The sequence below is a fragment of the Podarcis liolepis genome (assembly GCF_965112155.1).
Source record: "Podarcis liolepis genome assembly, chromosome: 12".
Taxonomy (NCBI): Eukaryota; Metazoa; Chordata; class Lepidosauria; order Squamata; family Lacertidae; genus Podarcis; species Podarcis liolepis.
The window spans coordinates 1,435,855-1,462,234 of record NC_139563.1 but is presented as its reverse complement, the minus strand read 5'-3'; the positions used below and the strand labels follow the sequence as shown (position 1 = coordinate 1,462,234).

At 49.0% G+C, this 26,380-nt stretch overlaps 2 protein-coding genes and 1 long non-coding RNA gene across 5 annotated transcripts in view; 1 reads left to right on the top strand and 2 right to left on the bottom strand.

Annotated features, from left to right (window-relative positions):
- Positions 1–26,380, bottom strand: part of LOC310689259 (uncharacterized protein) — a 163,963-nt gene that overhangs the window by 48,737 nt on the left and 88,846 nt on the right. Inside the window, exons 1-9 of one of the 3 annotated variants that reach the window (XM_083466703.1) lie at positions 13,345–13,849; positions 12,510–12,596; positions 9,769–10,057; positions 9,553–9,634; positions 8,035–8,120; positions 7,255–7,381; positions 3,547–6,789; positions 1,676–3,439; positions 884–1,226 (exon numbers count right to left, since the gene is read on the bottom strand). The exons of 1 other annotated variant lie outside the window; for it this stretch is intronic. In XM_083466703.1, coding sequence (XP_083322829.1) covers positions 5,195–6,789; positions 7,255–7,381; positions 8,035–8,120; positions 9,553–9,634; positions 9,769–9,879 — 2,001 coding nt within the window. In that variant the 5' untranslated portion in view covers positions 9,880–10,057; positions 12,510–12,596; positions 13,345–13,849 and the 3' untranslated portion in view covers positions 884–1,226; positions 1,676–3,439; positions 3,547–5,194. Of the gene's footprint in view, positions 1–883; positions 1,227–1,675; positions 3,440–3,546; positions 6,790–7,254; positions 7,382–8,034; positions 8,121–9,552; positions 9,635–9,768; positions 10,058–12,509; positions 12,597–13,344; positions 13,850–26,380 lie in introns of those variants that run through there. One more of the 3 variants, XM_083466701.1, reaches the window with a different exon arrangement.
- Positions 16,353–23,273, bottom strand: LOC310689423 (uncharacterized protein). The gene is made up of 7 exons (XM_083467123.1): positions 22,850–23,273; positions 21,185–21,429; positions 20,241–20,375; positions 18,938–18,991; positions 18,597–18,827; positions 18,022–18,132; positions 16,353–17,012 (listed from the first exon to the last, which is right to left on the bottom strand). The coding sequence occupies exons 1-7, from the start codon at positions 23,256–23,258 to the stop codon at positions 16,926–16,928; spliced, it is 1,272 nt and encodes a 423-aa protein (XP_083323249.1). The 5' UTR covers positions 23,259–23,273; the 3' UTR covers positions 16,353–16,925.
- On the top strand, positions 21,439–22,708 carry LOC310689559. The gene is made up of 2 exons (XR_014517492.1): positions 21,439–21,789; positions 22,207–22,708. It is a non-coding gene; the product is annotated as an uncharacterized lncRNA (long non-coding RNA).

Below are 26,380 nucleotides of genomic sequence, written 5' to 3'. Positions count from 1 at the left end.
ATAAATGTTCATAAATGTACCAAGCAAACACATATATAAATATATAAGCCACATGTGCAAAACCCACAGGAAACGTCCTAAAGCCATTTTGACTCTTTCAGTCACCTCAAATATTTCTCTACAAAGTCGAAGGAAAGGCAGAAACCTCCCCATTGTCTCTGTCCTCACAAATCCTGCTTTAAGGACACATTTAAGGTGTGAATAGGGTGAGCCTGTGACCTGGCTCAGGAATTAAGTATTATCATTACAAAAGAATGGCCAGGCTCCACACGTACTCTAGTCAAGTGACCATTAACAGGTAACGTGGCAGACAGGGTAAAAACAATGCACTCAGATTTCTGTTGCAGACCACCTTTTCTGCGATGTATTTATGTTTCTGGGGGTGGTCTTGGACACCAGGGTGGGCAATTTAAAATGTCTATATTAGGGCTTGCACGGCTTGGGGTCCCTCCCCCCCCTTGTGTGTGGTCCCTCCCCCCCGAGCACCCTGTTGCAACAGTTAGTAAAGATTAGGCTTACTAGCTGCTTTGCTTCTCAATATTCTCTGGTTGGCCTCTGTTATTTTCTCCGACCAATGGAGAACCTACAAAAGGACTCTATATGGGCTCTTGGGTACCCCATAAGGGAAAAGGAGCTGTTTTTTTACTTATATCAGGTGTGATATGATTTCTGTGACCAGTTGCTTAATTCCAGGTTAGAAGGTGGGTGTCCTAGTCCAGGAGCAGATGGACTGTGCCAGATGTCTTTGGGGCAAGGCTCCATCTTTTCATGAACTTCTGAAATACTTTATTTCGATTGCATGTGGTTGTTTTGAGGAATGTCTTCTATTCTGGTCTTGCTTTCAGATGTGACCATGGACACTGCAAAGTTACCCTGGCAACTGTTCACTTTGCGGCAGAAACCACCATTTATTTTTATTCATTTAGTTTAAAGATGAAGAGATTACAGGTCATATGAAGGAGAAGACCTGGGAGGAAAGAGAGAATGTCTCTGCTCAGCTGCGAAGCTCAGTGGGTGACCTTGGGACAGTCAGTCCCTGTGGGTAGATCCAAACACAGGAAAAGAACGCTATAAATAAGCCAGAAAGAAAACAAAAGAAGAAACTTGCCATGGGAAATGTTTTAAACCATTCCTGCTCTCTGGTGCCATCTGGTGTTGCATGTTTAAAACGCATTCAATTCGTTGCTTCTTTACTAAAGTAGCTGAGACCTGTCTCTCAGCCCAAACTGTTACGATATAGAAGCAATGCGGCCGCGAGCTGGTAGCTTGAAAGCAAAACATAATGGGAATGTTGGGACTGTCCGTGGGAAACAGAGGGACAGTCTATTCACAGTGCAGAGGGCACCGGAATTAGCTCAGAGTGTAATATGAGCTGTACAGGAAGTACAGGTGGAGTTTGTCTCTCTGCTGTTGGAGTTTGAAGAGAGCAGACGTGTTTCTCTGTAACGCTGCAAAGACAGAAATAAAGGCATGTAAATACGTTTCTGTCTATCTCTTTCCCCTGCCTGGGGGGGCAGGGAAGAGTGGTGTGTTCTTCTCACATTTGAGGAGGATCGCCAGTCGTGACCTAGCCTGTATCCTGCTCGGGAATGCAGACAGGGAGGTCAACAGGAGATCAAGCCGGGTGCCTGGAGAGTGGCCAGTTTCTCCTGATCGAGGCAAGATTTCCTGACACAAACTACCTTAAAGAATTGCTTGTTTGTTTAAATATTTATACACAGATGTATCATAAAATATACCACAGTGGTTTACAGCAATATAAACCCAAAAAAAAATATAATAAAAAGTCTAAAATAAGGTAAAAAAAAATATAAAAAACCCCAGCATTGATAGCCCCTTGTGGGGGATGTACAGTCATACCTTGGGTTACAGACGCTTCAGGTTGCGTTTTTTCGGGTTACGGACCGCCGAAATCCGGAAGTACCAGGACGGGTTACTTCTGGGTTTCAGCAGTCACACATGCGCAGAAGTGCTAAATCGCGCTTTGTGCATGTGCAGAAGCGCCAAATCACAACCCGTGCGTGCGCAGACGCGTCACTGCGGGTTGCAAACGCTGCAGGTTGCGAACGTGCATCCCGCATGGATCAGGTTTGTTTGCAACCCGGGCGTCCACTGTACTCTTAATTACCTGTACATGCAGGGCAGAATAGGGAATTTTTCAGCAAGCATTAAAAGGCTGGCACAGCAGGCACCCATTGAATCTCTAGTGGCAGGACTTTCCACAGGACACAGAAGACTAAAGTAAAGGCTTGAAATTAACACTGGTAAAAGGATACTTCCTTGACCAACTTGTAGGGAAAGTGGAATAGATAGAGCCGTAATGCAGCTAAATAATGATAGCAAATTTAAAAATTCATCTCCAGCCTGCCTGTCCCTGATTTTGAATTGGTGTGTGTGTGGCCAGGAACAGACTCATGAAAAGCCCTCCCTCAATATCAAAGAAAAGAAGAATCTGGGACGCAACCAGGATATTCATGGCTACAGTATTCAGCTCTGGCTCTCCGCTGGGAGACGTCTCCTGCCCATTCTTCACAGCAACTCGCTTCCCTCTGCCTCAGTATTAGGGCAATGTCACGGTCACCTTTCCAGCTCAAAGGAGCCTACATAAATCAACGTCCCCCCCCCCTCCAAAATACCCCCACCTTAAAATCACAATTTAAAAAAGCAACAAGTATGAAACACTAAAAAATAGCACCTAAACTGGGGCAGCAAATGCCTGGGGGATTAAAACAGATGTCAACAGTAGCAGAAATCAGAGCGGATTGTGTGGGATAACAATGCTGTTCCTCTATTCCTTATCTACCCCAACGCTGCTTCACAACTACCACCCCTCTCACACCCCAGCCTCCAACTGTCTCTGCTGAAGAGGCCAGAAACCATATTGGCTGAGTCCTGGAAGATCTACTCTCTGCCTTGCAGGCCTTTTCCACCTGGCCTGGACTGACTCCAGCTACAAAAGCTGAGGCTGCTGAACAAACTCTTGGGCTTGGGAGTATTTGAGGGGGGTTCTTGCTGTTGATTTTTTGTATCTTTATTTTAGATCTTGTATCTTTATTGTATATCACTACTTTTGTTATGTTTTAGTTATTCAAACCCCCCTTAAAACTTTCGGCCAATCACCTCTCACCCCCAGCATTCCAAATTCATTCTCCCCATCTCCCTACCTAACACTACCTTAAATCTACTATTATACTGTACTTACCATTATTATATTAATTACATGTGTATACAACTTTGAATACAAACACCACAACATCACAGGCAAACTTTAAGGAAATGCACACACATGCACACTTTCAGAGAGGCTCTTTAGAGAGGAAGTGTGGTTTAGTGGTTAGTGTGTCAAGACTATGACCTAGGAGAAGTGGGTTCAAATCCCCACTTGGCAATGAAGCTCACTGGGCGACCTTGGGGGCCAGTCACCGCTTCACAGCCTAACCTACTTCACAAGTCAAAATAAAAAAATTCCTTCCAGTAGCACCTTAAAGACCAACTAAGTTAGTTCTTGGTATGAGCTTTCGTGTGCATTCACACGTCTTCAGATACTACTTCACAAGGTTATTGTCAGGATTAAAGGAGCTTGGGGGAGAACCGTGTGACACCACCTTGAGCTCCCTGGAGAAAAAGGCGGCATATAAATGCAGTAAATGAATTTCAATAAGGACAAATGTCAGGTTTTGCACTATCATTCAGAATCTTGGTTCAATCTAAGCCATCTTCCATGGGTCAGACATGTGCAGATGAGAACTGGAGTTGGCTGAAGCAAATAAACTGTGCTTGCTGTTGCTCCCAACCACCTTTGAGTACAATGAACACAAAACTCATTCTTCCTCATGGATACAATTATTTGCTCCTTACATCCTCTCGGAATGTACTCTGAAGAATCAAGGAGGACAGCAGCAAGGGAATCTTTGACATACTCCTGGCTTTTCTGGAAGATGTCCTGTGTGTGTTCAGCAGAAACCAAGAACAGCTCAAGGTGGCACCACCACCATCCTGGACATGCCAAGGAAGACGGTTGCAGCCAGGAGCACCACGAATTTGAGAGTTGGACGCTCTTGGAAGCATGTGAATTGTTTGTCAGCTTCTCCAAGGAAGAGCTCAGCGTTGATGGCTAACTCACCAGCACTGCCAAATTGCTCATCACCCTCTTGTATATAAGCTGGTAAAATGCGGGATTTGTAGCTGGTTGATTGACCAAAACCAAAGAGTGCCCACTAATGGTTCCTCGTCTTCCTGGAGAAAAGAAATAACTGGGGTGCTACAGGGTTCTATCCTGTGCCTGTTTTTGTTCAACGTCTTTATAAATGACTCGGACAAAGGAATTGAGAGGATGCTTGTTAAATTTACAAAGGACACCAAACCAGTGGGGTGGAATGGGGTAGCTAATGCTGAAGAAGACAGAATCAGGATTCAAGATGACCTTAACAGGTTGGGGAACCGGACCGAAACCAACAAAACGAAATTTCAATAAGGTCAAACATAAGGTTCTCCACTTAGGCTGCACAAATATAAAATGTGAGACACCTGGATTGCTAATATTACATGTGAAAGGCTCTAGGTGATCCATAGTAGACCACAAGCTTAACATGAGTCCACAGTGTGATGCAGCGGTAAAAAAACCCTCATGCTATTCTAGGCTGTTACCAACAAAAGTGTAGTGTCCCAATCGAGGGAAGTCGTAGTACCACTGTATTCTGGTTTAGTCAGACTATGCCTAGAGTCCTGTGTCCAGTTCTGGAAGCCACAATTTAAAGATACGACAAGCTGCAATGTGTGCAGAGGAGGTTGACCAAGGTAATAACAGGTCTGGAAGCCAAGCCTTATGAAGAACGGTTGAAGGAGCCGGGTACGTTAAACCTGGAAAAGAGGAAACTAGGAGGAGCTTTGATAAACATCTTCAAATATCTAAAGTACTGTCTCTTGGAAGATGAACCAAGCTTGATTTCTCCAGTTCTGGAGGATAGGATCCATATTGGTGGATTCAAGTTACAAGAAAGGAGATTACCTTGACACATAAATAAGAACTTTCTGATCATAAGAGCTGTTCAACATTGGAATGGACTCCCTCAGAAGATGGGGGCTCTCCTTCCTTGGAGGTTTTAAGCAGATAGCCACCTGCAATGGATGCTTTAGTTGAGTTTCCTTTATTGCAGAGGGTTAGACTGCATGACGCCCAAGGTGCCTTTCAATTCTACAATAATATGATTCCATGAGTCTCTCCGTTGTGAGTTCTTTGATGGGCTGTGAGATGAGACCTCTGACTAAAGCTCTTTCCACATTCCAAGCACTGATATGGTTTCTCCCCTGTATGAATTCTTTGATGGGAAGTGAGACCTTCTTTCCGACTGAAGCTCTTTCCACATTCTAAGCACTGAAAAGGTTTTTCTCCGCTGTGAATTCTTTCATGTGAAGTGAGATGAGCGTTCCGGCTGAAGCTCTTTCCACATTGCAAACATTTAAATGGTTCCTCCCCTCTGTGAAATCTTTCATGCGAAGTGAGACTTTCCTTCCGACTGAAGCTTTTTCCACATTCTGAGCACTCATAGGGTTTCTCCCCTGTATGAATTCTTTGATGGGCCGTCAGATGGGTTCTCTGATTGAAGCTCTTTCCACATGCTAAGCACTGATAAGGTTTGTCCCCTGTATGAATTCTTTGATGGGAAGTAAGATTGGCCTTCTTACTGAAGCTCTTTCCACATACCAAACACTGATATGGTTTCTCCCCTGTATGAATTCTTTGATGGGAAGTGAGACTTTCCTTCCAAGTGAATCTCTTTCCACATTCCAAGCACTGATACCGTTTATCACCACAGTGAATACTTTGATGTTGAACAAAGTAAGCGCTTGTACCAAAGCTCTTTCCACATTCCAAGCACTGATAGGGTTTTTCCCCTGTATGAATTCTTTGATGGAAATTAAAACTTTCCTTCTGGGTGAAGCCCTTTCCACATTCCAAGCACTGATAGGGTTTCTCACCTGTATGAATTCTTTGATGGACTGTAAGATTGGCCCTCTTACAGAAGCTCTTTCCGCATTCCAAGCACTGATATGGATTCTCCCCTGTATGAATTCTTTGATGCGAAGTGAGACTTTCCTTCCAGGTGAAGCTCTTTCCACATTCCAAACACTGATATGGTTCCTCACCACTGTGAATTCTTTGATGGATAGTGAGATGAGATTTCCGAATAAAGCTTTTGCCACATTCCAGGCATTGATATGGTTTCTCCCCACGGTGAATACTCTGATGTCGACGGAAATTTGTGCTTGTATGAAAGCTCTTCCCACATTCAAGACATTGATATGGATTCTCCCCAGTATGAGTTCTTTGATGGGAAGTGAGACTGAACTTCTGAATGTAGCTCTTTCCACATTCCAAGCACTTATATGGCTTTTCCCCGGTATGAGTTCTTTGATGGGTTGTAAGACTTAACTTCTGAGCGAAGCTCTTTCCACATTCCAAACACTGATATGGTTTCTCCCCACTGTGGGTTCTTTGATGGGCTGTGAGGTGGTAGTTCCGACTGAAGCTCCTTCCACATTTCAAGCACTGATAAGGTTTCTCTCCAGTGTGAGTTCTTTGATGGGCTGTGAGGTGGGCCCTTTTACTGAAGCTCTTTCCACATTCCAAACATGGATAGAGTTTCTTCTCAATGGGATTTCTTTGATGAGAAGTATAATGGGAGCTGTGATTGAAGATTTCTTCACGCTCCAAATAGTTATATGGTTTATCCACCGTGTGTATTTTGTCATATTCTGCCTGGTTCTCAATTTCCCATTTATCGTCACCTGCAAGGGGGAAAAATGGATTAGAACCTCAGGAAGAAATGGAGCCCTAGATAACGGGAATCTGAGATCTTCTCCTAGATGGATTTTGTTTGGCACATTCATGGAATCTGCTACATCTCCACTGTCAGTCTTCTCTTTGTTTATTTGTTCTATCATTTTTGGGTAACCAAACAAGTAAAACCTGACTGAAGCTACGTTAACCTCCCTCACTACTCTGAATCCTACATTTTAAAAGGCCAGGTTAGTTCAGACCAGCCTGATCATTGCTTTAAAAGACATAAATGGAGGAAGACTATACACAGTCAAACAGTTGATAGTCCTCCATTCCAGGTGAGTTGTGGGGCTATCAGAATCCCAGATGCTGTAGGTGGTGCTGCTGAGCTACATCAAAATCTTGGAGCTTTCTCACAAGGAGATACGTATTGAATTTCAAAACAGATATCATGATCCAACACAGAGCCTTACTTAGAGAGGCCAAGATCCCACAATTCTCTTCCATGACTTCCTTATGCAGAGCTCTCTGGTCAGGATTTAGCAATGCCCACTCCTCGTCTGTGAAACGAACAGCTACATCTTCAAAGCAAACAGAACCCTACAAGAAAAAGGGAAACGTCGCCCTCTTAAACAGCATAAACATCATCTACTACACATTGCTCTGTTGTTTTCTGCCTGGTAACTGTTGCATTGCCTTAATGAGGTTGTTTTGCTGCACATTTTAAGCATGGATGCTTATTTTAACATCTTAATGGAGTTCTTTTACTGTGTATTTGAATGAAGTGTGTTAATGTTGTTGTAAATGGGAACTCCACATTGTGTTATTCAAATCAAGTATTCTCTCCCTGTGCAAGGGTGGGGATGGGGGTGAGCAAAGTGTCCTGATGCCCCAAAGTCAAGGGGTGCACAGGGGCATGGGGAAGGGAAATCTCTGATGTGAAACTAAGGGAGATGGTTAGATGAATCCTAGCCACTGTTTTTTCCGTGTTGTCAGCTGCTCAGAAGCCTATTTTAGCATTCAACAAATATAGAAATAAAATTGTAGCTAGTGACAAATAATACTAGTGACATTCAGAAGGCTAGTTAAGATGTGGTGGCTGTTCCTTATTCTCAGCACATAAGCCATCTGGAATGGCATTTTAAGCCTTTGTTAAGGGCAGAAGCCAAGAGAAGGAGATTCATTCAGGCCCAGAGGCAATCTGGCTGCCCCGTCTCTCAGCCTCTCCCCCCCCCCATGCTCCTTCTCCCCACCTCGTCTGGTTCCACAGCTGCGACTTCTCCTCCGCCACCAAGAAAAGATGGATGAGGCGGTCTTGCCAGAATCCCTCCGCCGCCATCTGTGAGACAGAAAGGTGAATGAGAAGTCAGAGGTGGAGCTGTGCATGGCGAAGGAGAGATGGGCCACAGAAAAAGCCTCACGTGCCGAGGGCATTTGGACATTGGCAGCCATTTCATATTTTAGTTATGTGAAAATTGGTGCACCCTGCTTTGGGCTCTTGGATCCCACCAGTGACCATCAACTAATAAAGGAGTGGATTCACCCCGCTAACTGCCCCCCATTAAATATACCAGACCCACCTCATGGTATGCAAATTACACAAATTTCTGCAATTTCCCACAGGCTCCCTTGTGAGGATCTTGTATGAGGGGAAACTTAAGTGATTTAGAGTCTTAGGAAGGAGCTGAACAAAAAGAAGAGGTTTGTGGGGGGGGGGAAATCGGGTCAGGAGATATGTCCTTTCAAATAAAAGTTATTACTTAAACTAAATATAAAGATGTCACTAAAGTATATGCACAGCTTTTCTTAAACTTCAGTTGCTAAAAGCTCACTTGCACTTCAGTTAAATGTTCAGGTTTCTACCATAGGTAAAAGGCTATACTCGGTTTCTGTTTCTTCTCTCTCGTTTCTTTACTTATTTATGACTTTTAATGCAGCGCAGCTTCCTTCTCAGCCTCATACTTTGGTTCCTGAGCGAGGGGCATTTTTTGTCCGCCCTCCTCTCTCTCAGCCACCCTGAGGGATTTCCCACAGACCCAGGGGATCCCCTCAGCCCTTGTTCTTGGTTTGGGGGGGGGTCTTCTCTTCCTAGCAGATCCCTCCCCAACTGACTGGAAGGAGACCCTGGTTTAGTCCGTCTTCCCACAGCTCCTCCCTCTCCTGCCTCCTCAGACTCAGACCTCCAGATTAAATCCTGCCTCCATATTCTCCCCAGACCCTCCACTGGGTCGTCTTCCTACCTAATAATAATAATAATAATAATAATAATAATAATAATAATTTATTATTTATACCCCGCCCATCTGGCTGGGTGTCCCCAGCCACTCTGGGCGGCTTCCATAAAAACCAAAAATACAGTAAAATATCACAATACCTAAGCTGTGAGACTCCTTCTTCTGGCTAGAGAGATTCTCCCCTCAGATCAGAGCCAGTTCTCTCTCAGAAAAGAGCCTCTCCGAATAATAATAATAATAATAATAATAATAATAATCCCCCTCTCCCCTCTCTGACCAGGCCCTGCCCAACTCTTTCCCTCAGAAAGGGCTCCTCGGATTTTCCCTCCAAAAGGGCTGGCAGCCAATCAGAGACAGAGAGAGGCTCCCGCCCTCTGCTGGAGCCTCGGAGGCACTGCAGCCCCACACTCGGCTCTGGCTCCATTGTCCCTCACAGGCCATCAAGTGTGTTCTCCAAAAAGATTAAAAGGACTTAGAGATTCGTTTCAAAACCCAAAGAATGTGGGCTAAGTAGAGAAGAAACTCCTTCCTCCTTACCCAGTGTCCTCTCTCTGGTGTCCAATGCAGCCCTCTCTGCCTCAGAGGAATCAGGGCCCATTTCTGCAAATGGATCCTTTCCCTGAAAGAGCAACCAAGATTCCAAAAAGAGAACAGGGAGCAGGATTAGAAAAAGGGTGGCAGACACACAAAAATGATGCTTCTCTCAGACCATTCAGAGCCCCTTGGAAGTCTCCAGAGGGAAGTCTCTCTCACCTGCTGCTCTGCCTGCTTCCTCTCCTCTGCCTGACTCAGGAGGAAACCTTCGGCCAGGGCCACCGCCTGGGAACTGGTCTCCGCTCCACAGTCCCTCACCCAGCTCTCCATCTCCGGCGGAAGGACAGCCAGGAACTGCTCCAAGACCACCAGGTGCAGCGTCTGGGCTTTCGTGTGCCTTTCTGGCTTCAGCCACTGATGGTCAAGGTGGTAGAGTCCTGCTGCAAATCTCTTGGGGTCCTTTGGCCTCCTGGTAGCAGAACTGCCTGAACTGCTGGCTCTGCAAATCCTACAAAGCAAATACACTGTCAGGAGAGGGAAATGTTCTCTGAACAAGCGTGGCTGCGTCCCGCTAGGAACCAGGCCTGGACTCCACCACATCACAGATCCTGAGATTTCTTCAACACAAAAAAGAAGAAAAGACTCTAGCCCTCCTAAAATGTGGGTTTCCTAACCCTGGGGTTCTCCAGGGTTGCTCCCTCCCCCAATTCAGGGCCCATTTCCTTCCTGCTGCTGCCTGATTTTCTAGCACATGGAACCTGCAGAGTTCTCAAGACAGACGACTTCGGTGGCGTCTCTTTTTCTTTTTCCTTATCCCACCCACCCCATGAGGGCCAAGTAGGTGAGGCCAAAGGGCAGTGCTGGAAAGGAATGTAAAGAAGGGCTCTCTTTTCTGTGGTTGTAAGTTTTAAACTGTTTTTAGTATTGCGCTTTAACGTGGTTGTCTGCCCAGGGTACTTAGGATAAACAGCAGGTTAATACTACTACTAATAATAATGTTGCATAGCTTAACCCACACACAGCCATATATGTTTGGGGGTATTCCTGGATCCAGAATGGTCACTGAGTGTCCCTTTCCAGGTCTGGCTAGTTTGCCAACCACTGTCCCCTTGGAACAGAGATGACATGGCCAGGGTACTTTCTGCTGTGGATCAGATAAGATCATCGCAATGCCCTCTGTGTGGAACTGCTCTTGAAGATGGTTCATAGAATCATAGAATCATAGAATCCTAGAGTTGGAAGAGACCACAAGGGCCATCGAGTCCAACCCCCTGCCAAGCAGGAAACACCATCAGAGCACTCCTGACATATGGTTGTCAAGCCTCTGCTTAAAGACCTCCAAAGGAGGAGACTCCACCACACTCCTTGGCAGCAAATTCCACTGTCAAACAGCTCTTACTGTCAGGAAGTTCTTCCTAATGTTTAGGTGGAATCTTCTTTCTTGTAGTTTGGATCCATTGCTCCGTGTCCGCTTCTCTGGAGCAGCAGAAAACAACCTTTCTCCCTCCTCTATATGACATCCGTTTATATATTTGAACATGGCTATCATATCACCCCTTAACCTCCTCTTCTCCAGGCTAAACATGCCCAGCTCCCTCATGTGATGGCCTGGGACTCGGGCTCAGACTCGGAGCCAGAGGAGTCTCAGTCCACACCAGATCCTTTGCCTCAGGCAGCATCTGAACCTAGTCTGGGGCCTGATTCTGAAGAGTCCCAGTCTGCACAGGTTCCCCTGCAATAAACTCCACCTGGGCCGAGTCAGGGGCTTGAGCCTGCCCTGACTCCAGATGCAGGGATGACCTCATTGCCTCCAGCTGGGCCATCACTTACAGCTGCTCCACTACCGGTTAGGTCAGGGGAGGCTGAGGTGGCTCCTGGATCTAGTAACCCACCGACGTCTCCCGAGATGCAGAGACTGAGGTCTGAGAGAAGGAGAGACCTGAGGACTCGCAGGAGGAGTGCTCGCCTTTGGGCGAGACAGGGAGGTGAGTCGCCGGGGGATCAGGACCGACCATTAACCCGACAAAGATAAAAGGCTGTCAGACCCTGCTCCAGGTTGCGGGAGCAATATTGCGATATGCCAGATCCTGCCTGTGATCCTGTGCCTGACCTTGCCTGGTTTCCAGCCTCGTGTCCTGCCTTGGCCCTGTCGGACTGACTCCTCATGGAACCCTTGGATTCAGGAATGGACCTGGACTGCATTACTTGGGCTACCCCCGGGCCCAGCACAGTTCTGAATACGCTCCAAATTGCAGAAGCCAGATTGTTGGCTGGGTTCCCTTTCTTTATGAAGGGCATTTCTTTCCCCCCTTTTTCTCCAAGGAGCATCCATGGGTCTCCCCCTCCTCATTGAATCCCACCCCCATTACAACCCTTGAGAACACATTTAATTCCTGTTTTAAAACAGCTGCATTGGTGGTCCCTTCATTTCCAGGTCCAATTCAAAGTTCTCACAGGAGGACTTCACTTTGGCCCCCAGATATGTGTAGAACCACCTTCTTGGCTACAGACCCTCTTGGCTGTGAAATTTGGCAGACGGGGCCCTCTTGGTAGCTTCACCCCTTTGAGAGTCTTGGGTGGGGTGGCCCAAGAGAGGGTATCCTGGGGGCAGGACGCCCATTGGGGGATTCCCTCCCCACAGAGGCACCCCAGGCACCTCCCCCTCTTTCCCAAGGCCTCTGACAACGGAGACGTGTGTTTTCAGGACCCAGCCTATTCCTCTGATTGTTATTTGTTTTGACTTTTAAAAACATTTTAAATTGGTTGTAAGCTGCTCTGGGTAACAAATGGAACAGTGGTAACAACAGCAATAATAATAACAAACAACTACACTAATGAAGCCTCCAGCATGGGAAAAAGATAAAGTCTACTAGAATCATAGAAATGCAGCAGCAGGAGGAAGAATAGGCAAAACAACATCCAGTACAAAGCCTAGAGCTTCAAGCATGTGGGAAAATAGCCTCAAAGTACGTGGAGAGAATCAAGAAACAGGCTTGGAGCTTGTTCGAATTTGCAGACTTTTGAGAATTTGGCTCAATCTGGTTGATCTGAATTTAAATTGAAACATAAAGTATTACCTTTGCTTTGAACCTCCCTCCCACGTTCATCAATAGACTAACACTTTATCATAGATTTGTAGAGTTGGAAGGGACCCTGAGGGTCATCCAGTCCAACCCCCTGCAGTGCAGGAATCTCAGCTCAAGCATCCATGACCGATGGCCAGGCAACCTCCAAGAAGGAGAGTCCACCACCTCCCAAGGGAGACCACTCCACTGACAAACAGCTCTTTCCACCAGAAGATAATTCCTGATGTTTAGTTTGGAATCTCCTTTCTTTTAACTGGAAGCCATTCATTTGAGTCCTGCCCTCTGGAGCAGGAGAAAACAAGCTTGCTCCATGTGACAGCCCTTCAGATATTTGACAATGTCTACCATACCGCCTCTTTATATTGTTTCTTTGGTAACATAAGAAGAAAAATGACTATTACTCACATTTAACCAAAGCCCAAGCCCAAGGGCTCTTGACTAGGTGTTTGGCCGTTGACTGTTATCTGTTAACTCCGTTTCCCCTTTGTTTCCATTTAAACCAATTCACAAACCTACAACTCAAACATTGACCACTAATAATGTTGCAGATATCCCTGCAAATCTATTTTGCTATTTTTGTGATACACAAATGACATGATAAGACTTGGCCTATTTATTTGTGTCCTTTATTCCTTCTACAAACCTTGTTTATAAAACTCAATTAAAGGTTCTTCCAAAAAGAAAAAAGAAAAAGGCAACACACACACACCCCTCATCTGCACTGCATCTGCAAAGCAGGATCAGACCACTTTGAAGAGTCCCGGCTTCCTCCAAAGAATCCCGGGAACTGTAGTTTGTTAAGGATGCTGGGAGTTGCTAGGAGCCACCCCCTCAGAGTGAGGTGTCTGGACACCTGAGAGGTTGCATGTCTGAACAGGCACACGTGTGTCACCCAAGAGTCTGGATGACACTCCTGTCTGATGAAGGGGTTGGGGGCGCAGAAGCAACGGAGATTTCGCTTGCATCTGGAGGAACATCAGAACAGAAGGTGAGACCTGCAGGATCAGGCCAAGGGGGCTCCACTGAGTCCCCTCATCTGTTCTCACAGGGACCAACCAGGGGCCTCTTCTGGGAAGCCCACCAGGCGGATCCGAGCCCAAGAGCATCTCTCTCCCTGCCTGTGGCTTTTCCAGCAACTGGGATTCAGAAGCATCCCTGTCTCCGACTGGCCATCCTGGCTAGGAGCCCCGCACCCATAGCTGTCAACGTTTCCCTTTTTTAAAGGGAAATTCCCTTATTCCGAATAGGATTCCTCGCAAGAAAAGGGAAAAGTTGACAGCTATGCCCCATCCATGCATTCTTTATTCATTTTCTGCACAGGTCAGGTTGTGTTTATTGTTTGGGTGCATTTGACACCTGAATGTTTCCGTCTGGCTGCAACCTCCATTGCCAAACGTGACTGGTTTATACATCTGAAGCGGGTTCGGGTTTACCTTCGTGCCCGCGAGCAGCGCATTGATACAAAGGAGGAACATAGTTGCAGACCTCCTGCAAAGTGCCCCCGCCCTGGCTTTGCAGAGAGGAAGGGGGAGGCCCCCCTGCTCCCAAACTTGGGGGGTCCCCAGCATGCATGAGCCGAGCAGCCCCCCATGCCCCCTCCCCCGCAGCCCTGGGACCCCCTCCCCCAATGCACCCGGGGGGGGGGGAGAAGGAGACTCACCAGATCACAGAAGAGGCCCCCCCCGCCCACCGCTTGCAGGAAGTGACTTGGGAGGGAGGGACCTGGCCCCACCCCCACCTTTCTCTCCTGCCCTCTCTAGGAATCCCGCTCCGTTCCTTTTAACCCGTGCAAAGCCGGGCGCACCAAGATCGCCCCCCTCTCCGCCCCCCCTCCCTTCAGAAAATCCCTGCAAAACAGAACACGCTAAACAACAAGCACGTCGGCTAATAAAATAACATGTATTGTTTTAAAATTCATAAACAGAAAACATACATGTTTCTTCCCGAAGTATCCGCGAAGAACTGTCCTGTCCTGCCTGCTGCTGTGCGTGGAAGAGCCTAGCGACCTTCAGAGCGCCCGTCATCTCACTTGGGGAGGATAGGGACGGTGGGAAGGCATTCGGCCTTCATTATAGCGCTCATTTAAGTTACAGTACTTACCACTTCTACCATTTCTGTTTATGGAACATTTATACGATTCACATTAATTTGTGACTCCATGCACATATTTTGTTCTCTGTTTATGAATTTTGAAACAATATACAGTATGTCATATTAGCCGATGTGTTGCTTGTGGTGGTTGTTTAGTGTTTTCTCCCTTCAGAGCAGGTTTTGTTTTTATTTCTTGGCTGGTTCTGAGCTATTCCTTCCCTTGTCCAGAAAAGCCATCCAGTACAATCCCCGGCAAATGCAGAAATCTCAGCTAAAGCATCCCTGGAAGACGGACAGCCAACAGAAGCTTAAAAACCTCCAATGAAAGAGGTCACTTTGAGAATCCGTGTTTGCCATTTTGAGATTCTTGGAGCTTGAAGAGATGCCTTTACGGTAATATTGTTATAGATCCGGTAAGGGTGAATAAATGCTAGGATGTTTATTATGGGGATATGGATAAAACATAACGTGCAGAGCTGTGCCAGACAGGGAATTCCTGGGCTGGCTTACGCAAACCAACCTGGCAGAACTGTGGCTATGGAGAGAAGAATAGCTGGCCATTAACAGTGGTACCTCGGGTTACAGAGGCTTCAGGTTACAGACTCCACTAACCCAGAAATAGTGCTTCAGGTTAAGAACTTTGCTCCAGGATGAGCAGTGGCGTAGTGTGGGGGGTGCAGGGGGGGGGCCGGCCGCACCGGGCGCACCGGAAGGCGGAGGAGGAGGTGAGAGAGCTGAGATCCTTCTTGGGCTGAAGGTGTAATTAGGTGAATAAACCATATTTCTTAAAGCAAGGCAGTCTCCGCCATGTCTTCCATTCTCCAAAGGGACACAGACCCTGCGTGTGTGCCTGGGACCCCTTGGGCTCTTGCCACCACTCGGCAGAGAGAGGGGCAGGCACACTGCTTTTGTAACAACATAATTTAGGAGTCCAGAAAGCCCTGGCAAGGAGGCAGCAGCAGCCAGGGGGTTGTTGGGGGGCTTCATCCTCCCCACTCCAAGTCCTGCCAGGCAGTCCCTGTTGTGGACTGCCCCTGTCTGGGGGGGCTCCTCAGCCGATCCTCCCCATGCAAGGCAAGAGCCTCCCTCAGTTCTCCACAAAGTGTGTGCCTCTGAGCACACACAGAGAACACCGGCCGGCCAGGAGCCTCCTCTTTCTCCTCCTCCTTCTGGGCCAGAGGAGGAAAGAGAAACCGGAGCCCCATCCAGGCAGGCAAAGCAACAGAAAGACACACACCTGCCCCACCCAGGAGGAAGGCCAAAGGATGTGCCCCCTGGCACTGGCGCCACGTTGCATGTAAGAATGGACACAGAGGCGGCACCCCAAGGCATCCAGCCCTAGACTGCCTTCACCTCTGTCAGGAATTTGTCCAATCCTCTTTGAAAGCCATTGCAGTGGCAGCAAGCGCCACAGATGGTGTACTGCTGTTGTGCTCATGTCCTGCTTGCACCTTTCCCACAATGGGCCCCTGTGTGGCCCCTGCTGGACTAGGTGGGCCCCTTTTGGCCCGATTCAGGAGGCTCTTCTCAGGTTCTTACGGCAGAGCCAGCAGCTGCGAAAAGAGCCACCTCTGGCATTCCTGGAAAAGGGACTGGAAGCAAATGAGCAAAACTCCCAGGAGAAGTGATAAAAATCTTTTTATTAGAGAATATATATTGGTTACAAATCAAGCGGCAGGCAGAGAGGCAGCATCTGTCACCCCCTGGAAACCAGGGGCTTGTGGAAGAAGAAGAAGAAGTTTGAACAAGTAATATCAAGAAGTGGCAAAGGACCAGGCGGGGAAGCCCTTTCCGGGGAAGGTCAGAAGTGGCAGCTCAGAGCCCAACTGCAGCCAGGATGGAGGGAAGGCATGTGTGGCTCTGGATTTCTGCTGGAAACGGCAGAAGAGGACTCTGCTTGCCTGCCCCTCCCCTTGACTGGGGGGGCCTTCCCCCTGCTTTGTGTTTTTCTAGCAGGTGACTTCTAGCCCCAACTGCGGAAGAGGCTGGAATGAGCAGATATGCAGAGAGAAAGAAAGGGCAAGAAAGGGCAGCTGCGAGACAGCCAAAGTTTCAGCAGCTGAGTCCTGGGACCAGGTGGGGGCTCCAGCTGAGAAGAGCACCCCGCTCGCTCGCCAGGACAAGGTCCCTCCACCCAGGGAAGCAAGGGGGCAAGAGGAAGGGGCAAGAGGCAGGCATCGGCTCCTTCTGCCCCATGGCTCAGGCGACATTCTCCTCCTTGGCCGGCTCCTCATACGGAGGGGGCACTTCAGGGTCCTCAAGGGGGCTGTAGTTCTCACAGCGACCCTGGAAGGTGGGAGAAAGGGCAGTTTGAGGAAAAGACTGACACCGAGTGTTTTCATCTCTAAACTAACTCAAGTTGCTGTTTTGCTGCTTCCCAGCAGCTCTGCTAAACAAGTTGAAAGCGTTTGCCGAGGTGCCTTCACACAAGTATCTATGTGCAGAGAAAGTGTGATGAGAGGGGACCTTTTAAGACCCTGGTCAGCTGTAGGTCAGCCTGGCAGAAGGGCCAGGCCATGCACTGGACACATCCCAGTCGGGCTCCTGCAGTTCCTGATACCCCAAAACTGCCCAGAAGCTGCAGCTGGTGCCAAGCAGAGCACAGCGGCTGGGAGCTGGGATGGAGGGCAGGGAGTGCCCCCACCTGCCCACAGCCAGGCACAGGTTTTGAGAGCCCTAAACAATTTGGGGGACAGGGCTGAGTTGGAAGGGGCCCTGTGGGCCATCCAGTCATCCCCCCCTGCAATGCAGGGATCACAGCTGAAGGATCCCTGGCAGGGGGCCCCCACCCTCTGCTGAAGGAGCGTCTCCACCCCCATCGTTCTGCCCTGACACTGAGGTCCAGCTCCAAGGGCCTTCTGGCAGTTCCCTCATTGCGAGAAGCCAAGTTACAGGGAACCAGGCAGACGGCCTTCTCAGTGGTGGCGCCCTCCCTGTGGAACACCCTCCCACCAGATGTCAAAGAGAAGAACAACTACCAAACTTTTAGAAGACACCTGAAGGCAGCCCTGTTTAGGAAAACTTTTAATGTCTAACAGACCACTGTATTTTAATACTTTGTTGGACGTCACCCAGGGTGGCTGGGGAGACCCAGCCAGATGGGCGGGGTATAAATAAATTTATTATTATTAATTATTATTATTATTATTGACCTCCCAGGAAGGAGAGTCTACCAATACTTCTACTTTGGACCGCTCCCCACAATTGAGCACCAAGAGCGTCATGGGTCAGGTCCTGTCTGTTTGGGCCCAGCACTCCTCTCTCCCACCCACTGCCCCCCCCCCAGTGCAAGTACCAGGAAGGAGCAACAGAGCCGGCGGAGGCCGTTGCCCAGGCAGAAGACGGCGATCACCAGAGCCCCGATGCAAAGGACTAACAGCAGGATCCTGAGTCCAGCAGCAATTTTCTGGATGGGTGTGGGGAAGCAGAGAGACAAGTGAGGATGAAGCATGGCAACATTCCCCCCTCCCCACAACAGCAACTGCTCCCTTGGGGTCTAGAGGGGTGACACCACCCCCACCCTCAAGGAGCAGCTCAAGACATACAGGAAGCCCCCACCCATTGCATGGATTGCAACCAAGGTCTGGAAACAGGAGATCCATCATGCCAGGAATCCGGTAGATTCTCCCCTCCTCACTTCAGTGTCCATGCTCCTCACGGCTACTTGGATGCACAGACTCACTGCCTTTTTATCCCACCTCCTCTTCTTCTCCCCCTCCCCATTCAGTCCCCCCAACAGCCCTGCGAGGAAGGGAGGAGAGGCAGAGGGAAGGTCACGGCAGCGAGAGGGAAGACTCTCGCAGGTCCCAGTGTGGCACTCTGACCACTAAGCCACACTATCTACCCCTCACCATGAGCCAGACAACTCACCCAGAGATTCTGGATCATCTCCTCACACCGCTGGACCCTGCCATTGTCCGCAGGGATGCGGGCGGTTGGCTCCCATGGCTGGTCATAGGGGTTCCTGTACTGGGTGTTCCTGCACAATTCCTCAGAGTAGTAGGAATCGTACTTGAGGGGGGGCAAGTCTGCCTCACCGACTGCCAGGGCCACGGAGCAGGCGACAACGCTGGCCAGGTGGGAAAAGGTGGCCAGGTGGACCTGGGAAGGGAGAGTGAGGCCCAGCCGTGAGGAAGGGGGCAGCAGCCCCAGGCCCAGCAGCCCCCTCCCCTGCCTGCGATGGAAGAGCAGCCCCCACCCCGCTCACTTACCCAGCAGCCACCACGTCTGTCGCCCACAACGGAGAGGACACCGGCCACGAAGAGCTGGGGAGAAACACCAAGGCTTAAATAGATTTCATATATGTATACAGTTTTATTCTATCAACGTTTGATTGTTTTCTAGTCATTGTTTTTTCTCTGTTTTTAGCCATTCTCATTTTTAGCTGTGAGCTGCCTTGAGTCCCGCCAGGTGGGGATATAAATCAAAATATAATAGTAATAATAATAATAATAATAATAATAATAATAATAATAATAATATCTCTAGGATTCTGCGATATCTCCACCGGCCCGAACCATCTGCTTCCTGCCCTTTCTTGCCAATGAGGAACTGGGAAGAATCAGGCATCCCCTCCTCTCCTGCCCACCTTCCCCAGCGACCGCCATTCGGAGGCCTTGAGGTTGCTCTCCGTCCAACGCCAGGTGTGCTCCTTCACCTGCAATGGCTCCGCAGTCCAGAATGACACCCCCCCCACAGCCACAAACACAACACCTGGCCTCTCACCTGAGCCTGGGGGAAGTGGGCTGGACCTGCTGCCTGGGCTGCTCAGGTAAAGGCAGCCCAAACTTCCAGGCAGGTGGAGTGACTCCCCAGTGAGGAAAGGCGGCAGCATTGGGGGCTTTTAAGTTTAGAGAAAAGGCGAGTTTGAAGTGACTTGGTAGACGTTTATGAACATTTATGATGGCATGGAGGAAGAGGACGGAGAAAAGGACTCGTCCCCTCTCTTGTGGCACCAGAACTCCTGGTCCTCCAAGGAAGCTTGGAAGATTCAGGACAGATCAAAGAAAATCCTTCAGGCAGAGTTCAATGATGGAACTCCCTGCCACTGGAGGCAGCGACGGCCGCCAACTGGGATGGCCACAAAAGAGGACTGGTCTTCAGAACGGTGGAGGCAGAGCAGAGCCATCTCAGCTCATCGTCATCCATAGTCCTCTCCTCCTCAATGGATGTGTCCATCTCCACTGAAAGCCGTCCAAGATGGGGACCATCGCTGCCTACTGAGGAAGTGAGTTCCATAGTTTAACTTCACTTGCTGTGTGGAGAAGGACTTTCTTCGATCTGTCCTGAATCTTCCGACATTCAGCCTCCCTGGGTGCCCACTTCTCGCATTAGGAGGGAGAAAAGCTTCCTCTGTTCCCTTTCTCCAGGCTGTGCATCATTTGACAAAGTCCCGTCTCTCTCTCTCGCCTTCTCTCCAGGCAGGCTCTTTTAGGGCCAACAGATGCCTCCAAGGGGACCTCCGCCCCACCCTTCCAGAGGAGCGGCGCCTCCTCTCAGCCCCACAGGACTCACCACGCCCCCCGACCAGAAAGGAGCTCCATTCCAGAGTGGTCGGAATATCCAATAGCCATAATCGTCAACCCCTTGTCCAAGGCTCAGGACACACCCAATGGCGATGGTGAGCAGTCCAAGCAGGATCTGTGTCCCCTGCAAAGCAAGAGAGACGAGGCTGGCTGACAAATGAGGGACAGGGTCCAGCACATGCTCCGCCCCACAAGTCAACCCCCACAAAGCAACTCAAGTCCCTCTCAGAGCTGCCAGGCCAGGAGGGGCTGTCTCTGGGCATGCACAGAGTTCCATGCAGCCAGCACTCAGGCACTCAAGGGACCAGGGCCCTGCAGGACTTGACCTCTTTCCGCAGGGCCTGCAAGACAGAGCTGTTCCGCCTGGCCTTTGGTGTGGACTCAGTCTGACCCTTATGTTTCCCTCCCCTTACGGTTGTGATCTATGGGCTACTTTTAAAACGAGGCTGCATTTTAAATCGCATTTTAACCTGTATTTTTAAATTGGTTGGGGGTTTTTTCTCCCTCTCTTTTCCCCCTATTATGTTTTACTGTGATTCTATTTTATTGGCGTTAGCCACTATTTTATTGGCGTTAGCCACCTTGAGCCCGGCTCTGGCCAGGGAGGGCGAGGTATAAATAAAATTTATTTTATTATTATTATTATTTCCAGCAGTGTGCATGTGTCCCACTCCCTCCAGCTCTGAAAGTGCTCCCCAAGCCCCAGAGCTGCCTCCCTTCTGGCATCGGGGCAGCAACTTCCTGCAAGAGAAGGATTTTGCTGATCTCCACTTGCAGACTTCCCACCTTCACTTCAGGCTCAGCTGCCCCCTTCCTGCATCACGGGGTGGGTGGACTAGATGGCCCTTGAGAGACCCTTCTCTCTTTCCTGCTCATCCTCACAGCCTGGGGCCCCTCCCCTCCTCCCCCCCCCACCCCACAGCTGGCCCTTACCCCCAGCACTTTCTGCTCCGCATTGCACCCAGCCTTTTTCGGAGGGGCGGAGGGGCCCTGGGGGTCCTTGGGGCGAGGCTTGGGGGTCTTCCTCCAGGCTGCCAGGGCCTTGAGGAGGGAGCCGAGGGAGGACTCCTGGGTGATGTTGACATGGATCACCGTCTTCTCTGCGCCCTCCGCCCCGGACACATTCACGATGCTGCTGCTGCTGGCCATGACGCCTCCTTGGGAACCACAAGATGCACCTGGGGGGGGGGGGAGAAGAGAGACAATTGGGGGGGGGCTCAGGGAGGAGAAGAGGGCAGGGTCTGCCTGGAGGGAGCCTGAAAGAGGAGAGAGGGGGGTCTCCCTCCCTCTCTCCTAACACTGTGAGGACATCCCAGGAAGCCAAATATGGGAAGATTCAGGGCAAATCAAATAGAGTCCTCCTGTGCAATGAAACTGCGGAACTCCCTGCCACAGGAGGCAGAGATGGCCACCAACCTGGATGGCTTGAAAGAGGACTGGGCAAATTCATGAAGGAGGAGGGGGGAATAAGTAGTTGGGGTGGGGGCGATAAGCAAAGAAAATTTTGCAGCACAAAGGTGATGGCGGGAAGGGGGCGCGTTGCACCAGAGAGAAAGGTGGAGACAAATCAGCTCCTGTAGGTTCGGCGATTTCTGCACTGCAAGGGGCTGGACTAGATGTCCCTTGGGGATCCCTTCCAGCTCCAGGCTTCTCTATTGCACAGAGCACTGTCAGGTCAGCCTGCTCCGTGGAGGGGGGAGATTCGTGGAGCCAGGCCAGGGGGAGCTCCCCCTTCCGCCCATCTGAGGGAGGGGAGCGTCTTTAGGTGCTGGGTGGCCCCAGTGGCGTAGCGTGGGTTGTCAGCACCCGGGGCAAGGCAAGTAATTTGCGCCCCCTAACCCGTGGATTTGTGCCCCCTAACCCTAACCCCCAGATGTTGCGCCCGGTGCGGCCGGCCCCCCTGCACCCCCCACGCTACGCCACTGGGTGGCCCCAATCTGGAGGTGCGGAGGAAGTGGCGCTCAGCTTAAAATGTTGGGGGGCAGACCCATGAACGCAGCCACGATTTATGCTGGAGGGCAGGCTTTATGGTAGGAGTGCAGAACCTAAGTTAGCCAAGTACAGTACAGTATTTTTATGGATTTACTTGATGGGGGGCAGCTGCCCCCCCGGCTACACCCATGGGCAGACCCCCCCTCCCGCAGACTGCTCCCTTGGGGCTTAAATGGGGGCTCCCCGGCTTCGATTCCTCTTGGCTCCCCGGGCGGAGACCTGGCCCCTGTCCAGAGAGCCCTAGCGACGGAAGGGCAGAGTCCAGATTCTGGAAAACCCCTTTGACTCAAGGAAGTTTTTACTTCCTGCAGCGAGGTGGCTTCGACGCCGTTTGCAGCAGCCCCGGAACCCCCCCCCCAACCCCCCCCCCTTGGTCAGGCACAGAGCTAGGGAGATGGAGGGGAGCCGCCTTCTCCGCCCGGCGCCTTGAAGAGAGATTACACCCGTTCCACATCTTGGGGGGGGGGGATAAATAAGCCGCGCTCCCCAAATAACGGGAGTGAGGCCCCTACGCAACTTTAAAATAAATAAAAATAAATGCCCCCCATATCAAACAAAGGGGCCAACGTCCAGCAAAACGCCCCGCCCTGTCCAGTCCCCCCGCACCTCTTTGTCCGACGGCCTTTCCAGCTGGATGCGCGCAGTCGGGGCTGGTGCTGCTTTCGGGATGGCAGCCTTTGCGCACTGAGCGCAGCAGCGGGAGGAGAAAACGGACTTTGTCGCCTCCCCGGAAGCGCGCAAGGTTGCGCAACGGAGGAATTTCTGGGGCGAAGCTCGGACTTGCTCCGGGAAAGCAGCTATGAAAACTAGGGGAGAGACCTGGAGGCAGAAGGGGCCCCACCTGTTGCCTCTTATGCGAAAACCCGGAGCAGGATCCGAGCTCTTCACCTGCGCTTCCCAGCACATGGGATCCAGAAGCATTGCTGCCACCGTGAATTGCAAGAACATAAGAACCACCTACGGGATCAGGCCCTTGGCTCATGTTCTGTTCTGAATGGCTCCTCCAGCTCGGCATCGTGTTCTCACAGTGGCCAGGCAGGATCCGAGCAACCAAACAACAGCTTTCCAACAGTTGCTAGTCAGAAATGTTATAAAAACATGAGGGGGCAGGCACATAAGTACAGGGGCCTCATTTCCAAAAACCCTGCAAAGCACAAAGATGCTAAAGCCCGCTCGCCCGCCCGTCCCCGCTTCTCCCTGTTGAATGGTTTCTTTAAATATTAGTCAAAATAAAAAAATTCCTTCCAGTAGCACCTTAAAGACCAACTAAGTTAGTTCTTGGTATGAGCTTTCGTGTGCATGCACACGAAAGCTCATACCAAGAACTAACTTAGTTGGTCTTTAAGGTGCTACTGGAAGGAATTTTTTTATTTTGACTATGGCAGACCAACACGGCTACCTATCTACTACTTTAAATATTAGGTTCATTATTGTTTCACAAGATGTGTACAGTATTTCTTTAAAGGCCAGAGCAAATAACACGACCTAGTTTTACAGCTGCGAAGCAGAACAGCAGGTGTTGTTAAGTTGTGTTAATTAAGTTGTTGGGTATAGTATATAAAGAGCAGCATGTGGCTCTCTCGGCACCCTGGTGGATGGGTCACACTTATTGATATAATGTGATTTAGTGTAAAAGGAGTTTTTGTTTTTGTTATTAAACCAAGCGAAAGATACTTTTGCGTTTCTTGAATGTGTGGTCTCCCCATCACGCCTTCTGCAGCCCAACTAATCTGCAAAATAACCAACACCCCCCCCCTATTTTATTTATTTGCATTTCAAAACTGTAACTTCTTCTATTACTTTCAAAGATACAAACATTATTGGACTTCCCTTCTTCTCCTTCAATGGCTCATTTTATAATCCACTCCTGCCCACATCTTAGTTTTCCAATCCTTTCTCTTTTACTCTTTATCTCCTGTTCTTACTTACACTGCTGAAGTTACTAGCAACCTGCTAAGTTAATTGTTATAATTAATTGTTTATTATAGTTTTTCATGTGTGTATATATATATATATATATATGCAGGTTTTGGTGTCTTCGGGTGTCTTCCCGTGTAAGAGTTGGGGTGTCTAGGCGACGTTTCGACGAGGTCTCACTCGTCATCTTCAGGCTGGTGCTTACGGCTTCTTGTTACTGGAACAGAGCAGGATCTCAGTGTTTGAGTTCCTATAAATACTGTTGAGGGGGTGTGGTGTATTCTGGGCAGAGAGGAAGTTCCCAGGATAGTGTGACTTTTCTTCTTTTGTTCCTTAATTACTTGAGGGATATCTTGAGTGATTTCTTGAGTGATATTCTGAGTACCACTTAGGAGGGTCATTAAGAGTGGATTAGTTGCTAAAGCTTTCGTGTCTTGACCTCTTGAACTTGTGAAGAGTTTTTCTGAGAAGATGGCTGTACTGCACTTAATTGTGCTCTGGCTTGGCTTCGTGTATAGGGGCGAGCTGTGGTTTTGTGCCCTGTGCCAGTCAGATCTGTGTAGGGATTGCAGGGGGGTGTAGCATCCGGAGGTGCCACTATGGTTTGGCTACTGGATGGTGTCTGTAATTTATCTGTGGAGAGGGTCTGGGTTTGGGTCTGGTGTGGTTGATTGGTGATGGTGTTCTGTGTGCCTCTGGTTCTGGTGTCGGTTTTTGTGGGGAGGGCTAATTTCCAGATGTCTGGCAGGCGGGACGTGTCGTCACGCTTGTTCATGTTGTGAGGGTGTTTCTCTATCTCGATGGCTTCCATGATTATTCTCTTGTGGTGATGTTCCATGTTAAAGAGCAATTTGGAATCTGCAAAATTAATTTCGTGTCCTGTTTCTTTCATGTGTTGGAAAAGAGAGGAAGTTTTTTCTTCTTTTTTGACGGCATTCTTGTGTTCTGCGATACGTGCATTTATTCGTCTGTTTGTTTGTCCAATGTACGTGGCTGGGCAGACTTTGCAGGGTATTTCATAGACCCCTTGGTTTTCCAACTGGATTTTATCTTTGGGGTTTCTGAGGATATTGGCTATTTTTTGGTTGGTGCAAAAGGCTGTTTTGATATTGTGTTTATGGAGGATTTTGCTAATTTTATCTGTAGTGCCCTTGATATAAGGAAGGAGGGCCATGCCATTGTTTTCTTCTGTGTCTTGGTTTTTGGGGGGTGTTTCTTTTTGGATTAGCTTCGTAACCCTGTTTTGCTGGTATCCATTGGCGATTAACACATTTGAGAGATTCTGTAACTCAGTTGTCAAGTGGTCTTTGTCAGCCAGGCGTTTGGTTCTGGAGATGAGAGTCTTGGCTACGGAGTTTATTTGTGCAGGGTGGTGGTGTGATTGTGCATGTAAGTAGCGGTTGGTGTGTGTTTTTTTCCGGTAGATGGTGTGTCCTAGGGAGCCATCAGGTTTTTTGTAGATTAGGACGTCAAGGAAGGGAAGTTGGTTGTTGGCTTCTATTTCCATAGTGAATTGTATTTTGGGGTGTAGGCTGTTGAGATGTGTGAGGAAGCTATCTAGTTTTTCTTTCCCGTGTGGCCAAATTACAAAGGTGTCGTCAACATATCTGAGCCAGAGTTTGGGTTTGTGTTCTGACTTGTCTAAAGCATTGGTTTCAAAGTGTTCCATGTACAGATTTGCGATGACCGGTGAGAGGGGTGATCCCATAGGTGCTCCTTCTATCTGTTTGTATCTTTGTCCATTGTGGATGAAGTACGTGTTGGTTAGGCAGTGGTTGGTCAGGTCCTCCTTAAACCTTTATTTCATCTTGATTTCTTATTCTACTGGTCATTCCTGCAAATTCCACATATTCCAACATCTCAAGGTGCCACTCCTCCAAGAGATCGGAAGGAACTTGGTCTTCTGCCAAGTTCTGTCTGTCCTTATTCAAGTTGCTGGCAAATCCTATAAAAGGAAATACCATATTTTTCCGTGTATAAGATTAGGTTTTTCCCCTAAAAAATAATGTCAAAAATTAGGGGGTGTCTTATACACAGATGCATCTTCCCTCCATTTTCTTAAATCTGAGTCCCAAAAAATAGGGGGCATCTTATACATGGGGCGTCTTATAGACGGAAAAATACGGTACTTTGTTCTAATATTGAGTCTTGCTAGGAACCAGGGCTGGACTGCACCACAGCACTTACCCTGGCTTTAACAAAAAAAAAAAAAAGAGGAAT

Bases quoted from the DNA above. Each gene is read 5' to 3' on its own strand.
- LOC310689423 (XM_083467123.1), bottom strand. From the start codon at position 23,258: ATGCCGAGCTGGAGGAGCCATTCAGAACAGAACATGAGCCAAGGGCCT. The intron at 18,828-18,937 runs GTAAGTGAGCGG...CTCCCTTCCCAG, and splicing joins ACAGACGTGGTGGCTGCTGG to GTCCACCTGGCCACCTTTTC. The intron at 18,133-18,596 runs GTGAGTTGTCTG...ACACCCATCCAG, and splicing joins AGATGATCCAGAATCTCTGG to AAAATTGCTGCTGGACTCAG.